The 21,602-nt window shown below is 45.9% G+C and overlaps 1 protein-coding gene across 3 annotated transcripts in view; it reads left to right on the forward strand.

The window, feature by feature from the left end:
• The first annotated feature begins 4,816 nt into the window (after positions 1-4,816).
• Positions 4,817-21,602, forward strand: part of COL26A1 (collagen type XXVI alpha 1 chain) — a 96,254-nt gene continuing 79,468 nt past the window's right edge. Inside the window, exon 1 of one of the 3 annotated variants that reach the window (XM_081173104.1) lies at positions 4,817-5,367. In XM_081173104.1, coding sequence (XP_081029230.1) covers positions 5,210-5,367 — 158 coding nt within the window. In that variant the 5' untranslated portion in view covers positions 4,817-5,209. The remainder of the gene's footprint in view (positions 5,368-21,602) is intronic. The other 2 variants (XM_081173102.1, XM_081173103.1) reach the window with 2 other exon arrangements.

A 21,602-nucleotide genomic window follows, 5' to 3' on the forward strand; every position in this document is an offset into this window, starting at 1 on the left:
CAGCCTATTTATTACTGCTAATGTAGGCCATTACATGACACATCTCCAGAAGGGAATGCCTTTTTTCTTTTGCTCCTTCTAGCAGAAAACCTTGTGCTTTTCTCTTCTCTCCCCAAACACCCTGGAAGATGCTCCATTGACCTGTGTATGTCTTCAGGCCAAAAGAGGTGCAGAGCCGGAGAGCTCTGCCTGGATCTCAAAACAGAGCAACAGCTTTTCAAAAACTAGTTCCCTAGTGCAGCGGTTCCTAATTTTTTTGGGAGACCACGACTCCCTTGGTTCCATAAACTTATCCCCAGTGCCACCTACATTATTTGGAATAGTGATTTGCATGGCCCACTAAGGAAGAGAAAAACACAATGAAATTCAAAATAGTAGCAATTAATTGCACATTTGGTTTAATTCAACACAACTGCTGAACTTGGAATCGTCAAATTAGGGTCATTTAGTCCAAACCCTGCAATGCAGGAATCTTTGCCCGACATGGGGCTTGAACCTACAGCCTTGAGATTAAGAGTCTAGTGCTCTGCCAGCTGAGGCTGTTGATCCAGTGATAACAGCTTTCCAAAGTCTGATAGTCATTTATACCTCCAACGCCTCACTGCTGCCCCCTGCCTCTTAGCGTCTCCTTAGGTAATCCCGCCCCCCCAAGGGACAGTACCACCCACTTTGGGAACCACTGGCCTATTGCCTTCCAGATGTTTCACACTACAACTCCCATGGCCGGGCCTCGTGAAGACCATGCTCCAAATCATCTGGAGGGAAGCAGGTTGGGGAGGCTGTGCCTTGCCATTTTCCTGGTCCAAATCACTTTCCCCAAACCTTTATCTTTTCTCTTCTTTCTTTGGAGGTGGAGGAGTTAGACGTGCCACAGGGATCAGTACACTCCTCCCAGGGGATGAATAGCAACCTGTGTGGTGAAGTGTGGCCTAATGGTTAAAGTACAGTGGTACAGTCATACCTCGGCTTGAATGTGCTTCGAGATGAGCGCGTTCGAGTTGCACTCCGCAGCAACCCGGAAGTAACGGAGCGCATTACTTCCGGGTTTCGCTGCTTACGCATGCGCAGACGCTCAAACTGACGTCACGCGCATGCACAGAAGCGCCGAAACATGACCTGCGCAAGCACAGGCGTTTGCTTCTAGATGTGAACGGGGCTCCGGAACGGATCCCGTTCGCATCTAGAGGTACCACTGTACCTTGGTTTGCAACTGTTTTGGATTACAACCGTTTTGGATTACAACCACGTCAAACCCGGAAGAGTGTGTCCCTTTTTTTGGATTACAACCCATTTTTTTTGGATTACAACCAATTTTGGGGGGGAGAGTCCCCACTGGTGAAAGCACGCCTTGGGTTACAACCTGTTTTGGTTTACAACCGGACCTGCGGAACAGATTATGGTTGTAAACCAAAGTACCACTGTATTGGACTAGGACTTGGCCCTGAAGCTCACTGGGTGAACTGGGGGGGGGCAGCCTAAGCTACTTTGCAGGGTTGTTGTAGCCATGTAGTAGATTCGTTTTGTCCCTCACTTAGGAATTTCTTTCTGAATTATTTTTTTAAAAAATGTATTTCTGTAAGGTTTAAATTTCCCCTGGCAAGTCTACCAATATGTTCCTATTATGAATGGAAGGTGTTGTCTCAGTGATAAACAGATCCATGTTTGAAGAATAAATTCACAGCTGGAGAACCAATGACCTTTCGGATGTTGTTGGACTCCGTCTCCCTTCATCTTTTGGTCATGCTGGCTGATGGTTCTTGGACTCCCAACAAACATCTGGTGGGCCACAGACTCCCCATCAAGGTACATATTCATAATGCAGACAAGTCCTCTGGCTTGGAGTTTGACGTATATCGCAAACATTCTCTACAAATAAATCAGATCAGAACTGCAATGCATTTTTGTGAGCTGAAAAGCGTGGTCGAAATCTACATTCCCCACAAACTTCCAAAATATAACTCTTTGGGGACACTGAATAGCATATTTTTTAAATTGCTTGCCTCTGGTGATTGCTCTTTAGTGAAATGTCCCTTTATTCTAGAAGATTCGTTATGACATGAGTAATACATATCTATGTCAATCTACTGTATATCATGGAAAGTTTTTCACTCACCTGTTCTCAATGCATTCAGATGCCTCTAGAGTAGGGATGTCCAACTTCCAAGAGACTGCAATCTACTCCCACTAAAAAAAACAAAACTGGCAGTGATATACCCATTGTATTGACCAAAGTTGTTGAGCTTTTTGGGGGGAAGAAGACCCAAAGTTGTTGAGCGACGCCCCACGATCGACCAGTAATTGACATGTTGGACATCCCTGCTCTAGAGATATCATCACCAAATTTGGTATGAAAGTTCCAAAGACAGAGGATCCATTTTTTGTCTGGATGCCATTGGACACCATTTTGAATCAAGATGGCAGACCAAACAATTCTAAACTGATTTGGATACCTCTGAAGACCTCGTCACCCAATTTGGTGTGATGGTTTCCAAGATCAAAGAGTGGGTTTCAATGTATGTTTAGATATCTTATGTAGCCATTTTGAATTAAGATGATAGACCTAAATATTCCAACTTTTGGAATTCTTAGAATTCCAGAGCAATGCTGGCTTCTTTCTACTGGTCGGTCATAAAAACAGCTACTTTCTGTTGGCCTGGAAATGACTTCACTTGGGAATGGTACCTACAATAATTTTCTTAAGATCTGGCAAGATGAACATTTGAGTTGATGACCTCCCCAGTATTTTGAAACAATACCGTTCCAGGAAGAACTGTATCATCTGAGTTCAACTGATGTCTAGATGACTATGCTTACATTTTCCTTTCACCTATACTACTCTTCCTGCCCCTTTATCTCTTTTATATTCCATTAACACCCCTGATAAATGGGTGTGTTACAATTTACATTCTCCTTCAGAGGATGTCAGTGGAATACATGAAGCAGAGCTTTGATTTCTGTCAGCACCGAGATTTAGTGAAATGAGAAAACAATTATCACCAAATTCATGTCAGAGCTTATATCAGAGGTATAATGAATCTCCTTATTAATTAGAAACAGAGGTCTATGTGTCTGTTACATCTATAAGTTCTGGTACGTTACTAGGAGAAAGCTTTAGTGAGGTTATCTCAAAAGCGTGAGAATCCAGGAGTTCACCAGTTACTTGCTCCAGTCTTCTCTGTGCTGTCCAGAATTCTGTCACCAAAAGTGGCAAGCACCTTTAAGACAATCACATTTATAAGTTTTTGTGGACTCAACCCCACAATGGTCAATGGGACCACTGACCTTATATTTTACTCCCTTCTGTACCTGCCAAACAAAAATTTCACGACATGCCTGTGAAAACGTGGACTGGAGTCCATGAAAGCTTTTGCCGTCACCAGTGGTGGCAATTCCTGTTCTGCCATGTGAGATGAAATGGGAAGTGCTGCCATGCCCTGCCATGTCACCCTCCCTACCATCTCCATCACCAGCACTTCCACCCTCCACCAGCATCCCTGATGTGCCACCTGCCTCCACAGGCACTGCCTGCTGTGCCACCTCCACCATTGGTGGAGAAGCAGCACTGGCATTGATGCCAACTTTTGGTGAGATCTCAACGAGATGTCACTGAAATCTCACAAGTTCTCATGCACGCCATGAAATCTCGTGAGATCTTGCAGAAAGTGGGTGCCAATGTCGCTTCTCTGCTAGTGGTGTGGGTGGGAGGGCCATCTCGGGGGCTTCCACCACCTGAGGTGTCTGCTTCACCCTGCTTCATGGGTGGGCCGGCCCTTGAAGGAAGGCCATCAGGAATTTGTTAGTCTTGAAGGCAGAGCTTTCCAAACTGTGTGTCGCGACATGTCAGTGTGTCGGCTGCAGTGTGTGTGTCACGTGAATGCTGCCTGCGCTCCACCCAGGGCTGGAAAGGGGTTAGTTTAACTTATAGTTTGCTAGTAAAACTGAATTACTGCATTGAGAAACAATGCCGGTCTAAAAAGTGTGTTACCAACAGGAAAAGTTTGGAAAGCTCTGCTTTAAGGTGCCACAAGGCTCCTTGCTTTTAGATGTATTGCTTAATGAACCCCTGCTTCGATTCTTTTCTTCTAAATTTTTGTTGCTGTTTTATTATGGAAGTTAGTCATAGAATCATAGAATTCTAAAGTTGGAAGGGACCCTGAAGGCCATCTAGTCCAACCCCCTGCAACGTAACTTTATTGCTTTTTGTAAAAATTTTGTATTCCGTTTTATAAGGCACATAAAACAGAGAGAACAATTGTAGCAACAGATGAAAATTAAAATACGAAAAACAAAACCCCAAAAGACACAAGCAAAGTACAGTTCCATATGGGTTAAGTAACAAAGTCCAAGTTGTGAAAGGAGAAAAGCGAGAATAAAAGTTTTCTACACATCAACAAGGAATGTGTGTGTTATTTGATAATCAGGTGTACTTCCAGATTTGCCAGGCATGTGATGAAAATGATGCTTCCACTGTATATGTAATCAACAAATGCCAAATCATATAAAAAGCACTTAGAGGTTCTGCTCCTTGTGGACATCTCAAAATATGTGCAATTTTCAAGGCACTATATTAACGGATCTGTTTTGCACTTTATTATTAATGATTGACTGTCAGCTACTTTGAGGTTACTGAGTGGCAGAAGAACAGCATTTACATACAGGCGAGAGGGGGAAAGGCCACCCTCCCCCAAAAGGAGCAAGAGACTTGACTTGCGCCTTCAGGCAAGGTTCATTCTAAAGTTTCCCGGAGCTGCTGTGCCGCCTCGCCACTCCTGGCTTGTTCCAAGACAGCTGCTGCTGGAGCAGCCGCGACGACGACGCCCTTGAAGGGTTAATCCGAAGCCCCCCCACTCACGTCCCCACCTCCCGCCCCTTTCGGAGAGAGCCGCTGCGAAGCAACCTCGCTCTGGCTTGAAAACGCACCCGCAGGCTGCTTGTGCGCCCAGGGCGCACGGAGCTCGCGCTTTGGCCACTGGGAAGCCTCCGTCTCTTCTCCGGCTGCTCCCCCAAACAACCAAGAGCCCCCGACGGCAAATCCCTCTCCTGTCTCTGGTCTCTTTCTCTCTCAGCCCAGTTCCCGCGCGGGGCCCTCCGCAGCCTGGGGACGATGCGCCTCTGAGTGGCTCGGTTTTGGGAGACCCCCTCGCCACTTTTGCGCGCCCAGGTTGCAGCCGTCCAAAGCGCTTCTCCAAGCCGAGCGGCCCTTCCCAAAATGCCGCTGGCGTTCTTTTGGTGCTGCTTCTGCTTCTCCTTTTGGGGATGTACCCTCGGGACGGGATTCCTCTACCAGTTCCCAGCGTCGGCCTTGCAGCACAACTACCCGGAGCCGAGTTCCGGAGGGCCGTCGGGCAATGGCTTTGCCAATCGCCGGTGAGTGACTCAAGCTTCCCTTCCCAGCAAATCCCAGGGTGGTCTGTAGGAGCGAGGAAAGGCGAAGTTCAGGAGCACTGCTGGGGATGGGAGGCTGCTATTCTAGTTTACCGAGGAGTAAGCTCCAGAACTCCATTGAAGTGCGACTTACCTCTGAGCAGACATATACTATATATATAAGATTGCATTAACTTTCATGGTGGCTTTTCTTTTGGTGATGAGGAGACAGCCTGGGGGTGGTGTTGTTTTGAAAACTAGCAAAACCATTAGAATAAAAACTTTTGCAGAAAAAAACCCATGTATATAGTCAGTTGGACAAGCCTGCAGTAGATAAACTGAGCTGTATTGTTGTTGTTACGTAATTATCCAGCGGTTCTCTCCATTTTAATTCTTGCAACAACCCTTTGAGGTAGACTGGACTGAGAGGCACTGATTGGCCTAAGTTCACCCAGTGAGCTTTCTTACTTTGAGAAAAAGCAGGATATGAATTCTCCTCTCCCAGGGTTCTTAGTCTGGCTGGCACTCTAACCACTATACCACACTGTCTCTCAATAAACCTGAAGGGGGTTGTGTTGTGAGTCTTATCCTCAATTCAAATAGATCATAAAGAAGGCTTTGCTCCTAAACTGCTCAATCCGGGATGGGGATGCTGCTGCTGTTGCTTTGTGAGTCTCTGTATTGAACCACCACCAGTATCCATCTTTGTCAAGCGCAAAGGCGCCCCGGTCTTACCTCCATGATCATTTGACCCCCTCCACTCATTCATTTCAATTCCTGGAGGAAATAGTGGGGAGTTCCAGGCACAGGGAGTGACAAAGGAGAATGGGCGGGGTTTTTATAGGAGCAGGTGACCTTCGATTGGCTGAGAGCAGTAGAGGTGGAGTTATTTTTTGTGCTGTAAAAAGTGTGAATGAAGCCATGTTTTAAGAGTCTGGTCATTATTTATTAGGGATGGGTGCCTTTCTCTGTTTTCCAGTCCTAAATTCAAGTCCTTTCCATTTCTGCATCAGTCTGTGATTATTATTTTTTTGAAGTCCTCATAAAGAATTCGTCAGTGTGTTGGTGTTAATTTCTCCCAATACGCACATTTTTTGATACAATTTTGCCTAAAATGTGAGTTTTTTCGCAGAACAATTTCCCCTTATATAATCACAGAATCATAGCATTGTAGAGTTGGAAGCGACCTCAAGCGACATCTAGTCCAACCCCCTGCAATGCAGGAATCCAATGGATTTTATAAAGTTATTTACACAAATGCATGTACAGTGGTACCTCGGGTTCCATATACTTCAGGTTACAGACTCTGCTAACCCAGAAATATTACCTCGGGTTAAGAACCTTGCTTCAGGATGAGAACAGAAATCGTGCTCCGGAGGCGCGGCGGCAGCGGGAGGCCCCATTAGCTAAAGTGCTGCTTCAGGTTAAGAACAGTTTCAGGTTAAGAACGGACCTCTGGAACGAATTAAGTACTTAACCCGAGGTACCACTGTACAGTATTTTTGTGCACACTGTTTCATGGTATATGCATGTTTGACTGGAGAAGCATGAATTTTGGAGGATGGCTGGGTTTTGGTTCGCATAACCTTTTGGAAATGGCAGATTAGATAGATTCTCCTTGAAATGTGAGACGAGTCAAGTTTCTCCCCCATCCCTATCCCCATTTTGGAAAGTGGTCTGTCTGCTCATCAGCTCTCTGTGCATTCCAAGGCCTCTTGAAATACCACCCCCAAACTTGGCCCAACAGTGCTCTAGATGGGGGAGCCAGTTTTCGTCTTAACTTTGGATTTCATTGGGCACCGTTTTGAATCAAGATGGCGGACCGTACCATTCCAAATTGTGCTGCTCAGGAGGTCTCTGAAGATGGATATACAGAGGAGTGGGTTTTGTCCTATGTTTGGAAATCATTGGGTGCCATGTTAGATTAATATGTTCCATCCTGTGCCGATTGGGACATCTCTGAAGATATTGCCACTCAGTTTGGCATGACAGTTCCTGAGACAGAGGAGCAGGTTGTGGGCTAGGCTAGGATACCGTCAAACACCATTTTGATTTTAAGCAGATTTGGCAGCAAATGAATAGGATTGTGCGCTGGATTCAGGCCAAAGCCTGATTCCCAAAACGGGTCAAGTGGATCCGGGCTCTGACCAAGTGGGATCAAGACAGTCCCAGATTATTCTTGGTCAGGTGCCAAGAGGACTTTCAAACAACACTACACTGTACTTTGGCTGTGCATGCCTGTTCCCAGCAGCATAACACATGTTCGCAGTCAAACTGAGCAGGATGGAATCTTGCTGGTTGCAGGCATATGCTTTGTCTGTGCATTGTCTCGGCCCAGTATACCTGAAGGCGCGTCTCCACCCCCATCATTCAGCCCAGACACTGGAGGTCCAGCTCCAAGAACCTTCTGGTGGTTCCCTCACTGTGAGAAATGAGGTTACAGGGAACCAGGCAGAAGGCCTTCTCGGTAGTGGCGCCCGCCCTGTGGAATGCCCTCTCCTCAGATGTCAAGGAAATAAACAACTATCTGACTTTTAGAAGACATCTGAAGGCAGCCCTGTTTAGGGAAGTTTTTAATATTTGATGTTTTATCGTGTTTTTAATATTCTGTTGGGAGCCGCCCAGAATGGCTGGGGAAACCCAGCTATTTTGGTGTGGCGTTTCCCGAGTTGGAGGAACTGGTTTTCATCCATGTTTGGTTACCAATGGGGGCCATTCTGAATCAAAATGGCTTACTGAACCATTTCAAACTGCACTGATTTGGACACCTCTGAAGGTATGGTTGCCCAATTTGGCACAATGGATGTGATTCTTGCCCTATATTTGGAAACCATTGGAGGCCATTTTGAATCAAGATGGGGCACCAAATTGTGCTGGCTTGGACACCTCTGAATAGACCATCCCCAAATTTGGCATGGTGGTTTCTGAGGTTGAAGATGAGGGTTATATTTTTTATTTGGATATAACTGGTTGTTCAGGGTGGTGGCAGCAGGCAGAAAAACTAATAATTACATTATCCATTTACAAATACTGTATCAGTATCTTTTGACTTCCAAGCAACATCAAAAACTGCCAGCCAAGTGCCTTATACTGTATAACCCAGTAGGTCACTGTGTTCTGCAGGCAAGTTTCTCCTTCCAAGTTCCTAAAATGGGTGAGGAAACTCTTGGCCACAGGCTATGCTTGGCTTTCTGACACCTCCCCCCCCACTCTGCTCCCTCTTCTCCCTCTGACCACTCATTGTTGTCCCACCACCAGTTCCCATGGGGGTTCCCCCCTCCTCTGCATCCAGCCGCTCCATGACACCTTATGAAGGATGGTTGAGGGAGCCAGGTATGTTTAGCCTGGGGAAAAAAAGACTGATAGGTTATACGAGATAGGGTTGCCAAATATCAAAAAGTAAAAACCAGGACACCCCAAAAGTTGTTGAGCTTTTTAAAGGAAGACCACAAAATTGTTCAGCTTTTTAACAAATATGCCTGAACCACTGAATTCAGGTTACAAGGATATTCTGACTAAACATTATGAAGAATTTTCTGATGCTAAGAAGAAGAGAAGAAGAAGAGTTTGGATTTGATATCCTGCTTTATCACTACCTGAAGGAGTCTCAAAGCGGCTAACATTCTCCTTTCCCTTCCTCCCCCACAACAAACACTCTGTGAGGTGAGTGGGGCTGAGAGACTTCAGAGAAGTGTGACTAGTCCAAGGTCACCCAGCAGCTGCATGTGGAGGAGCGGAGACGCAAACCCGGTTCCCCAGATTACGAGACTACCGCTCTTAACCACTACACCACACTGGCTCTCAATGGCTCCTAATGGCAGAACAGACTCCCTCGGAAGGTGGTGGGTTCTCCTTCATTGTAGGTTTTTAAGCAGAGGTTGTTGGATGATCATCTGTCAGGAATTCTTTAGCTGTGATTCCTGCATTGCAGGGGGTTGGACTAGATGACCATTGGGGTCCATTCCAAATCTATGATTCTATGATTTTATGATTAAGGTAACAGACCAATAAAAGTTGATACACACAGTAAGGTATGTTGAGTTTTTGAGCTTGCAGCTTCCAAAAATGAGGGGTGCTAAGAAGTTGTAACATGACTTGGGAATTCAAAAGATATTTTGGTTATAGTTTTCCTTGGTAAGTAAAACATCTGTAAAATTACATAGAGATCATTAAAAATGATTGCCAAGTACTTGCAGTTATATATTTATATTATTTTTATTGTTTATTATTATTATTTAGCATTACCTGACATTTTCAGAAGGTAAAATTCTTTGGTTTTCCAAAAGCAGTTTATGTGCATCTTCATGAAATGTAGACTTACCAAGCTAAATGTTCTCCCAAGCTAACTGTTGTCCATTCACAAAAAAAAATAGCAAATTTGAAATCCTCACACCCAAAAAACAAATTATTAAGACCCCTCACCAAAGAAATGTGCAAAAATGAAATTTCACCCACTAAAATAACATGCCCTAATGCACAGTGTCATTAACTTAATAAAAAATAAAAAATATAAATTGATATTAAATACATTTGTGTCGCCCCCCCCTTTTTAAAGGAGAATAAAAATGTAAAAAAAACCTTTAAAACTCTCAGCTAGGAGGGACTGAGGAGGTTAGTAATGCCATTGTTCCTGGCCTATTAGTGCCATGGATGGGGGCAGCTTCTGATTTAAAACACAGGGAATCAATCAGCCAGACCCGCTGATAACAGTTCTGCACACAGGTTCTTTGCTTTAGATAAGTAACTTTCAATCTGTTAGGGCAACCATTGCCAACCTGGTGGCCTCTAGGTATTTTGGGACTGATGGGAGTTGTAGTCCAAAACAGCTGAAGGGCAACATATTGACGAAGACTGTAATTTATATACTGTATTTGTAAGTAATATAATTATATAAATTTATATACTACTCACACATTTGGGTCCCTTCCAACTCCACAATTATATATGATTGATTACTCAGTCACTCACTCAAATATTTCTTTCTATGTTTCCCAGTGTGCCATTGTCCCAAGGCATTATGGGAATTTTAAAATGGTGGCTTATAGCCATCTGCTGGAGGGTGAGCAGTTTTCAATACTGATGGGCCTTCGTGAGGTGCATTCGAGGGTGCGGGGTTTTGTCATCGGCCTGAATGTGAGCTGGAAAGAGTTTCTCCAAGGTGGAAAATGTGGACGTTGCTGTAGTGGAAGTCACAAGCCTCGAATATCATTTCTTCCAGTAGAGGGAGCACCTCTAATTTCCAGAACAAGCATTATCAACATTTCGCAGAACAGCTGTGAATCTGGACCTCATACCTTGCTTCCAAAGAGTTCTAAGTTCCCCAGCCTAAATGAACCAGCCTAAGTTTGTCAATGACCTGGAGCTGAGGAAGCCTCGTAGAAATCAGTCCTAAGGCTGACCCGCTTTGGGAGGAAAAGACAAGAATCGAAAGTACAAACTGATTGTACAAATGTACAAATCTTCCATCTTTAAATGCAAATGTGGCTTGTATCACTGGAGGGAAGGGAGAAGCTGGCGAGCGCATGCCAAGGATTTTGTGCCATTGTCCACATCAGAACCACACATTTACATCACTCTTCCACCCACTTTAAACAGTCATGGCTTCCCCCAAAGAATTCTGGGAGCTGTCGTTTGTCGAGGGTGCTGAGAGTTGCGCGGAGATCCCCTATTCCTCTCCCAAAGCTATCATTCCTGGAGAGGTTTAAGCAGTCAATCCCTCTTCACAGGGAATTCTGGGAATTGTAACCCTATGAGGAGAATAGGGGTTTTTCCTAAGAACTCTCCTAAAAATAAAAAAGGAAGAAAACCACTTGACTATTCCAGGGGGAAAATGGTCCCTGCCAGAAATCTCATAACCAAAAGGTCTAGAAACATGATACTTTTTGACAAAAAGTTAGCGTGTGTCTGTGTGTGAGAGACCCACCTACCCAATTCAGAGCTCTTATTATATGCTGGCACGGGACGGCTTGGCTCCTGTTCAGGTCTGGCTCCAGAATAAATAAACGTAAAGCTCGCCTCGTTTCCTTCTCCCCCCATCTGCGCCTGCCAGACTTGAAGGCTTGCGGGGTGGTGGGCCTGGGGGAGAGACCTGCTGTTTCTTTTCTTTTCTCTCTCTCTCCCCCCCCCCCGCCTTCCCTCCTTTCCTTTCCAGTTCCTTGATGTGGTTTCTCCCTTCTGGGAGTCAGTCTTTGCATTTGACCTTTCCACAGTTGGCTTGAGTTAGTGGGTCAAGCTGAGCATGTCAGGAGATGGAGAGGGAGGTCGGGGCGGGGGCAGCGAGGGAAACATTAGGAGCTGCCGCTTTGGGGGGCGGCTCTGTCTGAACGGGCGCAGTGGCTGCGCGGACCTGATGGGAAGCAGTGGCTGGGCCTCCTGGGCGGCTTTATCCTGGGAATTTGTCGTGTCGGGGTTCTGCCAATCTCTGCTGATTTTCCTGCATCCCTCTCAAGTCATTAACATAATAGGAAAACACTACAAAATGCAAACCCTCCAAGTATCCCTATTTTCAGGGGACAGTCCTGGATTTACAGAAGCCGCCCCAGTTTCTGAATTGATCCCGGAATGTCCTGCTTTTCCTTAGGATGCCCCTATTTTCATCAGAGAAATGTTGGAGGGTATGGAAGATGAGCCCTGCTGGATCAGGCCCATTTTAACCCAGTGTCCTGTTCTCCAAATGGCCAACCCACAAGTGGGAGAGCCCTCTACTTTCCCATGGTTTCCAGCAAGAAGTGTTTCTGCCTCTGGGGTTGCCAGGTCAGGAACATACCAGACCCTCAGATTTCAGGCCCAAAACCTGAGATTTAGGGATGAGCCCTATTGATGCCACAGGGGTGGCCCCTGGGATTCTTCCCCTCCCACCACTGAGCCTTGGAGATGGGGGTTAATTGGGAGGAGGGAGCAGAGGAAAGCAGACCTGCTAAGGAGCCTATGCAAAAATCTGCAGCCAGCTCCTGCTGGGCTGAAGCTTGCAAGCTGCACATATAGTCTTCTTCATTAAAAAGTGAATTAATTAAAGGCATTCTTGCTCACCTGGAGAGTCAAGCCCCCCCTGCCACCTGGAGGGGGCCAGGCGATGCTGGATATTTCAGCTCAGCCCTGCTGGTTTGGCAACCCTAACTGCAGACACACAACATTCTCTATTAAAAGTAAATTACAGTAAATTAAAAGTAAAGTATATTAAAAAAAAAAGAGATCCAGTGTGGTGTAATGGTTGAGGTGTTGGACTAAGACCTGAGAAACCAGGACTCAAGTTCCCCTTAAATTATGCAGCTCACTTGGTCACCTTGGACCCGCCGCTGTCTCTCATCCCAGCATACAACACCTCATAGGGTTGTTGCGATGACAAAATGGGAAGGGGGAGAACCATGTACATTGCTTTAAGCTTCTTGGAGGAAATGTGAGATGTAAATGCACCAAACAAACAATGCATTCAGTATTAAATGCCCCATTAGTAATACAGCCGTGGCCAAAGATGGTGAAAACATAGCCTTTAGATAATGCTTTTGAGTGTCCAGAACTCGTTTCAAGTACAGCTTTGTTTCCATTTTTACAAACGCTGTTCAAGGTAGACTAATGTGTAGCTGAGGCTTAAGGAGAGCATAAGATTTGGGCTACAGTCACCGGGTTCTGTCCAACTTTTTTGGGGAGTGGGCAGCCTGCGCGTGTGATGTCATGCGCACAGCACACACATTTGATGTCATGCATTAGGAGGAGGTCTGGCAGGGCCTGCCACAGCTACGGGTAGGCCCGGCAAGGCCTGGCACAGCCGTGGGGAGGCCTGCCGCAGGCCGCGGAATATGGAGGAGGCCTGGCTCTCTCCTTGAATTTTGTGGGGGGGGGGGTCTTTAGCTCCTCCCCCCCAATGGCACCCCAGGTGTAGGCCTTTTATTCTGTTAACTGGGAGTTTTTGTTTTAAGAAGTTTGTCCTGAGCGGGACTCAGTAGATGGGAGAAGCAGAACAGAATAGGCAGATGCGGTTTTAACCCAAGCGCTTAACCTCAGAGATGCCATGAACTTGTGAACCAAATCACCTCATAACTCAGCAGCATGAAGAAATACAGGATGGGAACTTGCTTTTACACAAGCCAGTGCCTCTCACTTCACATTTACAGAGATAAGCTGCTCTTGATTGCCCGTAAGCTCCGAGCAAACCTTTCTTTCTTTTTCTTTAAAAAATGCATTTATTACATAGTGCAGAAATGTGGGCTGGACAGCATTTGAGTAAGCCAGGCCAAGAAGAAAAAGCGAAGGGAGCAACTGTTTGAAGAAATACAGCACCTTCCCCGCGACACCCTGGGATTCATTTATTATTTTTTTTACAAAAAAGAGCTGCATGGAAACACACTTTCAACCGGACCGTGAGCCAAGTTAAATGGATCAGTTGCTCGGGCTGAGCCAAAAAGCAAATTATCGGAAGGGCAGCATACAAGCGAACTTGGCTTCTGAATCCGTCCAGCTTTAGGAGTTGGGAACTCCTGGGCACTGTGAAGGAATGCTGTTTCCTGGTTCTGTATAAAATGTCCTGAGAAACAGAAATCACTGTGGAATCCTATACATTCCTGCTTAGAAGTCCTTGCTTAGAGTTTGGTGGTGTTTACTCCCAGCTAAGCAGGCATCAGAGCCAGATGGCAGGGTCTTCACCAAATATAGAACCAGGAATATAAAATAGCACTTTAACAAAAAGTCTCATCGTATTTGATCCAAGCATCTCTTATGTTTTGCAGTCCATTCTTGGTAAAATCACAGTCTCCTTCAGAAAGTGCTGTATCTCCTCTTTTTTTCTTTTACAACCATAAACAGCTGCTAGGAGACCTTGATTTTTGTCAGGACTGCAGGGAATGGGAAAGAGGTTTCCCTCCACAAGAAACCTGGGGAATGATTTTGGTGCTCCCCTGCTGTTGCTATGCAGCAAACGGTATTCAGAGGTACAGTGCCTCCGACTATGGAGGTTTCATTTCACCACTGGTGCTGGCTTGATAGATCTGTCCTCTCCCATGAACACGTCAAATCCTCTTTGAAAGCCAGTATTATCTGCTTGTTTGATTTCCGTCCCACCTTCCCAAAAATGAACTCACCTCAAAAAGGGTATTGAAGAATTGGAAAAAGTTTCAAAAAAGGGCAACCAAAACTGTCAATTGCCACTCCCCCTGGAGGAAAAGTTGCAGAATTGGGGGCTTTTTAGCTTAGTGAGTAAGAAGTGATATGATAGAAGCTTATGCATTTATGCATGGCACGGAGGAAGTGGGCAGATAAAACTTTTTCTTTCTCGTAATACTAAGAACACGTGGACATCTCATGAAGCTGAATGTTGGAAGATTCAGGACAGATAAAAGAAAGTGCATAAACTATGGAACTCCCTCCCACAGGAAGCGGCGATGGCCACCAGTTTGGATGGCTTTGAAAGAAGATTGGGCAAATTTATGGAGGGCACGGTTTCCCAATGGCTACTATTAGCCACAATGGTGACAGTCTTTCTCCAGTGTTGGACTGGAGGCAGAATTATTTCTGAATGGCTTTCCTCTCCGGCCCTATTTCATGCTCGCCACAGCTGTCTACGGCCATACTATTCTGAATGCTCCCGCTGTTGTCTGATCTTGGAAGCTAAGCAGACTCAGGTTTGGTTAGTACTTGGGTGGGAGACCGCCTGGGAATTGCAACAACCCTGCGAGGTATTTCCATCTGATAAATTGTGACTGGCTCCAACGTCACAGGGCGTGCTTCATGGCTGGCAAGGATTTCAAACTGGGCTCCCCACTCTGAGTCAGACACTCTAACCACTACACCACATCTAGTCTGGGTAGTAAACCCCCCCCCTAGTTTTTTCCTTGCCTCTCTTAAATCTATTTCTAATGGGTTTAAGTGCATGATCCCAAGTTCTTGGAGACAGATAGGCAATATTGTACCCCCCCCGCCAGATGTTGTTGGTCTCCCAGCTCCTGCCAGCCTCTCCCAACATGACCAGCGTTCAAGCATGATGGGAGTTGGAATGCATAAGAACATAAGAAGAGCCTGCTGGATCAGGCCAATGGCCCACCTAGTCCAGCATCCTGTTCTCACATTAGCCAACCAAATGCCTGGAGGAAACCCATAAGCATCATTCAAGCTCCTGAGGTTTCCAGCAACTGGTATTCAAAAGCTTTGCTGCCTCCAATTCAGCAACATCTGGGGGCATCCACCCTGGCTATGGCTGGCCTAGTGCAGTGTTTCCCAACCACTGTTCCGCGGCACACTAGTATGCCGCGAGATGTTGCCTGGTGTGCCGCGAGATGTTGCCTGGAGGGAGGCGGGTGAGTCGGGCGGCGAGAGGCGGGGTGGCGGCGGCGAGGAGAGGCCGCCCAGCGCGGGGCTCTCGCCGTCTGCCTGCCTGGCTGCCTGCGAGCTCGGCGGGCAGCGCCTCCGTCCGCAGCGCCCGCCTCACGGCTCTCATTCCCTGCCCCTGCCAAAGCTCACCCAGCCAAGCCGCGCTCTCCTTCCTGCCTCGCTTTGCTGCCTCCCCCCCCACCCCCAAAGCTTGGAGTTTCCCCGGCAAGGGGGAGGGAAAAAATTGAAACTTACATTTCGTGCGTCCCTCCCGGCGCGACGCTGCGCGCTGACGTCACGGGGCTGTAATGGTGGTGTGCCTCGAGATTTTTTTCATCAAACAAGTGTGCCTTTGCCCAAAAAAGGTTGGGAAACACTGGCCTAGTGTTTTGAAAGGGAGGGCGAAAATATCCCCCTTCCCCACAATGCCTGATTATTATTATTTTGGACTAAACAAATTTGGCTGATTTTTCTTCCTAAACTAAAACAGCTATCCACTCCCCTTGCCCACCTGATATTTTTTATTGTCCCCTTCTGCCCCTTTTCCCAGCTCTAAGATCTTTTCTTTATTATTATTACCTTTCTCCAGCTCTAGGGTCTTTCTGAGAGGCTGTAACTTCTCCCATACACTCACGCACACCTTCACTAGCACTCGATGTCTGAAATAAAACACTTGCTTTTAGCACAAGTGCTGCGTTCCCTGGTGTGTCTTGGATATTGCGAGAAACAATTGTGGGGCCTGCCATCCCTCCCTCCTCACTTTGGCAAGAACCGCTGCTTTTTGGCAAGGGTTCTTCTTCCTACGATGCCTGTCTGTATGTGTGTTTGTGGGTGCGTGTCAGTGTGTTGTGCTAGTGTGTGGCACGCTTTTCCTTTCGGCCTTATTCCTCTTTGTTACCTTGCAGCGAGTGTGAAGGGGAGCATAGCCATGCCTTGTGACCAGGGATTTTTAAAAAATCAAGGGCTCTCTTGGTTGTTTCAGCAGGATAGCAATAGCCACAGGCTTAGATGGTTTGTTTGTTTAATTAAAGTAGTGGTCCCCAAACTTTTCTGGGCCACTGCTCCCTTGGTTCCATAAACTCATCTCCAATGCCCTCTACCCTACCCTATGAAAAGCATTATCCAGGAAACAATTTGCACCACCCATTTTAAGGAAGATAGTAATAAAATTCAGAACAGGAACAATTAATTGCACATTTATATAAAGTCCCATTCAATTTGGTTGAATTAATTCAACAAAAACGATGAATGTGATCCGGTGATACCAGTTTTCAGTGCTTTTTTTCTGGGGAGACACAGGGGCACACATACCCCTAAACGTTTTGTGAACCTCATTTTGGCCAGTGTGGTGTAGTGGTTAAGAGAGGTGGACTCGTAATCTGGTGAACCGGGTTCGCGTCTCCGCTCCTCCACATGCAGCTGCTGGGTGACCTTGGGCCAGTCACACTTCTCTGAAGTCTCTCAGCCTCACTCACCTCAGAGTGTTTGTTGGAGGAAGGGAAAGGAGATTGTTAGCCGCTTTGAGACTCCTTAGGGTAGTGATAAAGTGGGATATCAAATCCAAACTCCTCTTCTTCTTCTTCTTCTTCTTCTTCTTCTTCTTCTTCTTCTTCTTCTTCTTCTGGCGGCAGTATTTCAATATGAGTAGGAAAATGGGAGTACCCCTAGACAAAAAAAGCACCGCCAGTTTTTCAAAGTCTGATAGTCATTTATACCTCCAGCGCCCCCTAGGTAATCCCACCATTCCCAGGAGGCGGTACCACTCACTGAGAACCACTGCTGGGGTGTGTGTGATTTGCACAGATTTTTCGTCCAGCAAGATAGTTCAAGTGCAATATCACTGCAAGAGCTGTCATCTTTTACACCAATCTGTATCCTCCTATCTATCTGCATACCCAACTACTGCCACAATCTAAGAAAGGGCAAAAAGACTGCTGTACTTAACATTCTTGCACTTAAAGGACCAAGGATATTAAGCTGGGTGTAGTGCAAGCCTGGTGAGCTGCACAATCTGTGATCCCACCACTAGTTCCATATTCCCACTGCCCCCACCCTGTATTTTTAAAGCAAAAGTTCAAAACGTCTTTGTTGAATTCAGCCAGCCCGCTTTCCCCTCTCAGAAGCAATGACCTTTGAGTTTTTATTGAAATTCCTCTCCCCTCTTGAAGAGAAATGAGATCTCTCTGGAATGAAACACTATGGAGAAGCTTGGGTGTGGTTGTGGGGGGGGGGAGAGACCCTCTCCTTATCAAAACACTCCCACTATTTTCTGTGCCCTCAGAGCTGATCTCCATTAAATATCGCACAGAGACCTTTCCTCCTTAGGAAAACAAGGAGATAATTCGGTGCAGTTGTTTCAGCTGATAACAAAAGCTTTAAAGGCAGCCCACAGCTCTGAGATCCATTCCAGCCATGCAGAGTCACAGAACTGTGCTTCTTTGAGCAACAGATCCTGATATTATTTATCTTTCCATTTATTTCAAGGATCTTTACCTTGCTTGGATGGAGTGGTCCTGCATCCCCATCTCTCCATCTGCTTGATGGAACAGACCTATTCTCATTGTACCGTTTCCAGACCCAATTATGGACCCAACACACTCTGCAACTGAGGCCCAGAATCTCTGTGTGCCCCCTCCACGGGAGGTCTGGAGGGTGGCAATATGAGAACAGGCCTTTTCGGTGGTGGCCCCCTGCTTGTGGTATGCTATCTCCCATTCCCATCACTCCATACCTTTAACTGGCCAGCTAAGGCCATTACTTAACAAAGGAATTGGTCTGACCGGTTCACCAGCTTCCTCTTGTAGATCCCGTCCCCTGTTACAGGGTCACAGGTTTGGAAGGGACACAAGATATCATCCAGACAACCTCCCACCATCCCCATAACAGTATTTCACTCTTGTTCTGAATTGCTATGAGACTTTACCTTTTGTAGGAAGTGGCTCATATGTCTGCTTATCACACAAATGCTCTCTAACAGTGGTTTACTACATGATTTAACAGTAAAAACAGCAATAACAATGCATTTAATTGTAATAACGCTTTACCCTAGTGTAAGCATTTCAGTGCACATTGCTTGATCGGAGAACTGCACTGTAAAATTTAGGAAAGGGGTGAATTTTGGCTATGCTTTGGTTTGGGAATTGTTTCTGGAAAAGTGAATTAGGCAGATTTGCCTTTAAATGTGAACTGGACCGAATTCCTTCCCCTGCTCCTGCAGTGGCCCAGGTGAAGCAGAGAACCCCCAAGGGGGGCACAGTACTGAGACCCCCCCAAAAAAACCCTGGCAGCCCTCCCACTTATACTGAAGTAGCCCAGTCCATAAATATAAACACTGAGCAGAGAGTGAACTCTGTAAGGCATTTTTTTGTAAAGCTTTTGTTAAATCAGTTGCTGATGGACATAGTTTTGAAAGACACAGCAGGCTTGTGCACTTGGGGAGTTGAAATCTGAGCTGTTACATTTTGCTCAGCGTATCTGTTGCTATCCTGGGCTCGGGCCAGCTGCGTTCCTCACTTTCTTGCACCAGTACATCTGTATGTAATAGAGTTGACGGGGGTGGGGGGCATCTATAATCTCTAAAACCTAAGATGGAGGTCTTTTCATTACCGTTTCGTCTTAGGGCTTTGGAACGCTTTTGCACATCAGTGGGGCTGTTTTAAGATATTGGTTTAAAAGAAAGGCGAATTCCCGCCCCCCAACTCACAGACGTCAACCAGTATCTTGCCTGTACCACTTCAGGCTGTGTAGCTCATGTGGTTGTGAACTGCACCATTCCTCCCACTTCAGAAAAAAAAGATTCCTTGCATATAGAAAGCTAGCTGCCACTGAGAACTTGAACCCTTCTCCCTTCCCTTACAACTAGGTATCTTTTGGATGGGCTGTAAGTGGGGTTATTCAGATGTACAGCTGCATCACCTTGACCCAAAGTCCACTATAAGAACATAAGAAGAGCCTGCTAGGTCAGGCCAGTGGTCCATATCGTCCGCCATCCTGTTCTCACAGATGCCTGTGGGAAACATGCAAGCAGGATTCAAGCTAGAGAGCACTCTCTGGCCTCCCGTGGTTTCCAGCTGCTGGTATTCAGAAGCATTATTGCCTCCAACTGTGGAGGTTAGAGCATAGCAGTCAGGGCTAAGAGCTGCCAGTAGCCTTATCCTCTGTGAATCTGTCTAAACTGGCTTTTAAAACCATCCAAGTTGGTGGTCATCCCTGTCTCCTGTGGGAGGGAGTTCCATAGTCTAACTATGTGCTGCATGAAGAAGTCCCTATTTTTCACCTGTCCTGAATATTCTGACTTCTTTGGGTGGCCACAAGTCCTAGTGTTATGAGAGAGGGAGAAACGTTTTCTCTATCCGCTTTCTCCATGCCATACATAATTTTATAAACTTCTATCATGTCATCTCTTTCTCATCTTTTCTCTAAACTAAGAAGTCGCAGACACCTGCACTCCATTCCCTTTATCATTTGAGCTGCTCTTTTTTCAACCTTTTTGAACTCTTCAATATCCTCAACCTTTTTGAACTCTTCAATATCCAATACAACAAAGAGTAGCTCTTAGCTGAATTAAACAGTCTCATTTTCTCTACCCAGTGACAGTCTCCCTGTTGTTCTTTTTTTGTGCATGCCATGCCAGAATCACAAACGCATGAAGAATACTTGCTTATAATGCGTTAAGTCTACACAGCTCCTGATAGTACGACTGTGAGTTGTGTGGTCGTATGTCCTACTATGCAAAGGACAAGTTCTCTCTGTGAAGGGGTTTTCTATCTGTAAGGCTGTCTGGTTTAAAGAACCCCCAGAAGGTATGCCAAGCATACTCCAGATACTGAAAAACAATACAGGTCCAAAATTGGATGGGCTGCACGTTGAGACTCCACTGTGAAATCCTGCTCTTTCCCGCTTACTTACCAGGATGCAAAAATCAGGCCATAGGTAGGTAGGGAACCATGGTATCATGCACAGACCCTGAGAGTCATGGGAACTTCCATATCCATGGCTCCTTGGATTCCTGGACATTGATTAGGGTTGCCTGAACTCCAAGTCTGACCAAAAGCCTCCAGGTTTGCAAGTGTGCCTAGATAGGACTCTCAGAATCACACAGGAACAACTGGGGCACACAAAAATCTAATATAAAGGATGCTTCTTCCATGTGCTTTGTGAAAATTCAGCCGACTCCATTATTCACTTGAAAGTTGTTGTTGTTAAAAAAAAAAAAAGGCTCTCTCTTAGTCTTAAAATTACAGCTCTGTCTGGTCAAAGCCATGTTACTCCCATCAAGATTAGAGGGTGCATCTGACAGACTGAGAAGAGCTTTTTAATTAGGTGGCTTGCTTTATTGCTAGGAAATCCTTTATCCTGGGAGGCAGGCTTTGAAGTGCGTTGGGCAATGTAAACAATGCTTGAGTGCCGTCCCCTCCAGCGGTAAATCTTTTCATGGAGTTTAATTCTGCTTAGATGACGTTCCACCTTGTTTCCTTTCCTCCAGGTTCATTGGCACAAAAAAGATAGCTCAGTAGAGGTAGTGCTAGACATCGGTTCTGTGGTTTCCTCCCAGTAGCCCTGCGCATTCTCTAGCATCTGAAGAAGGGCTGGCCAACATTATATTTATTTGGATGCTCATCCTATCTCCAGGGAGAGCTGAAACAAGCTTGTTTCCCAAATGCAGTCTTTGTGGGGCTGCCCTTTGACCTGGTTCAGAAACTCCAGCTGGTGCAGAATGTGGCAGCCAGATTGTTGAGGGGGCCTTCAGGATGAGAACATGTGACACCTTTAATAACAACAACAGCAACAACAATAATAATTTTATTATTTGTACCCGACCCATCTGACTGGGTTGCCCCAGCCACTCTGAGTGGCTTCCAACAGAACACAGCAAAACATCATACATAAAAAACTTCCTGATACAGGGCTGCCTTCAGATGTCTACAGAAGGTTGTATA

The sequence above is a fragment of the Podarcis bocagei genome (assembly GCF_964188305.1).
Source record: "Podarcis bocagei genome assembly, chromosome: 15".
Lineage (NCBI taxonomy): Eukaryota > Metazoa > Chordata > Lepidosauria > Squamata > Lacertidae > Podarcis > Podarcis bocagei.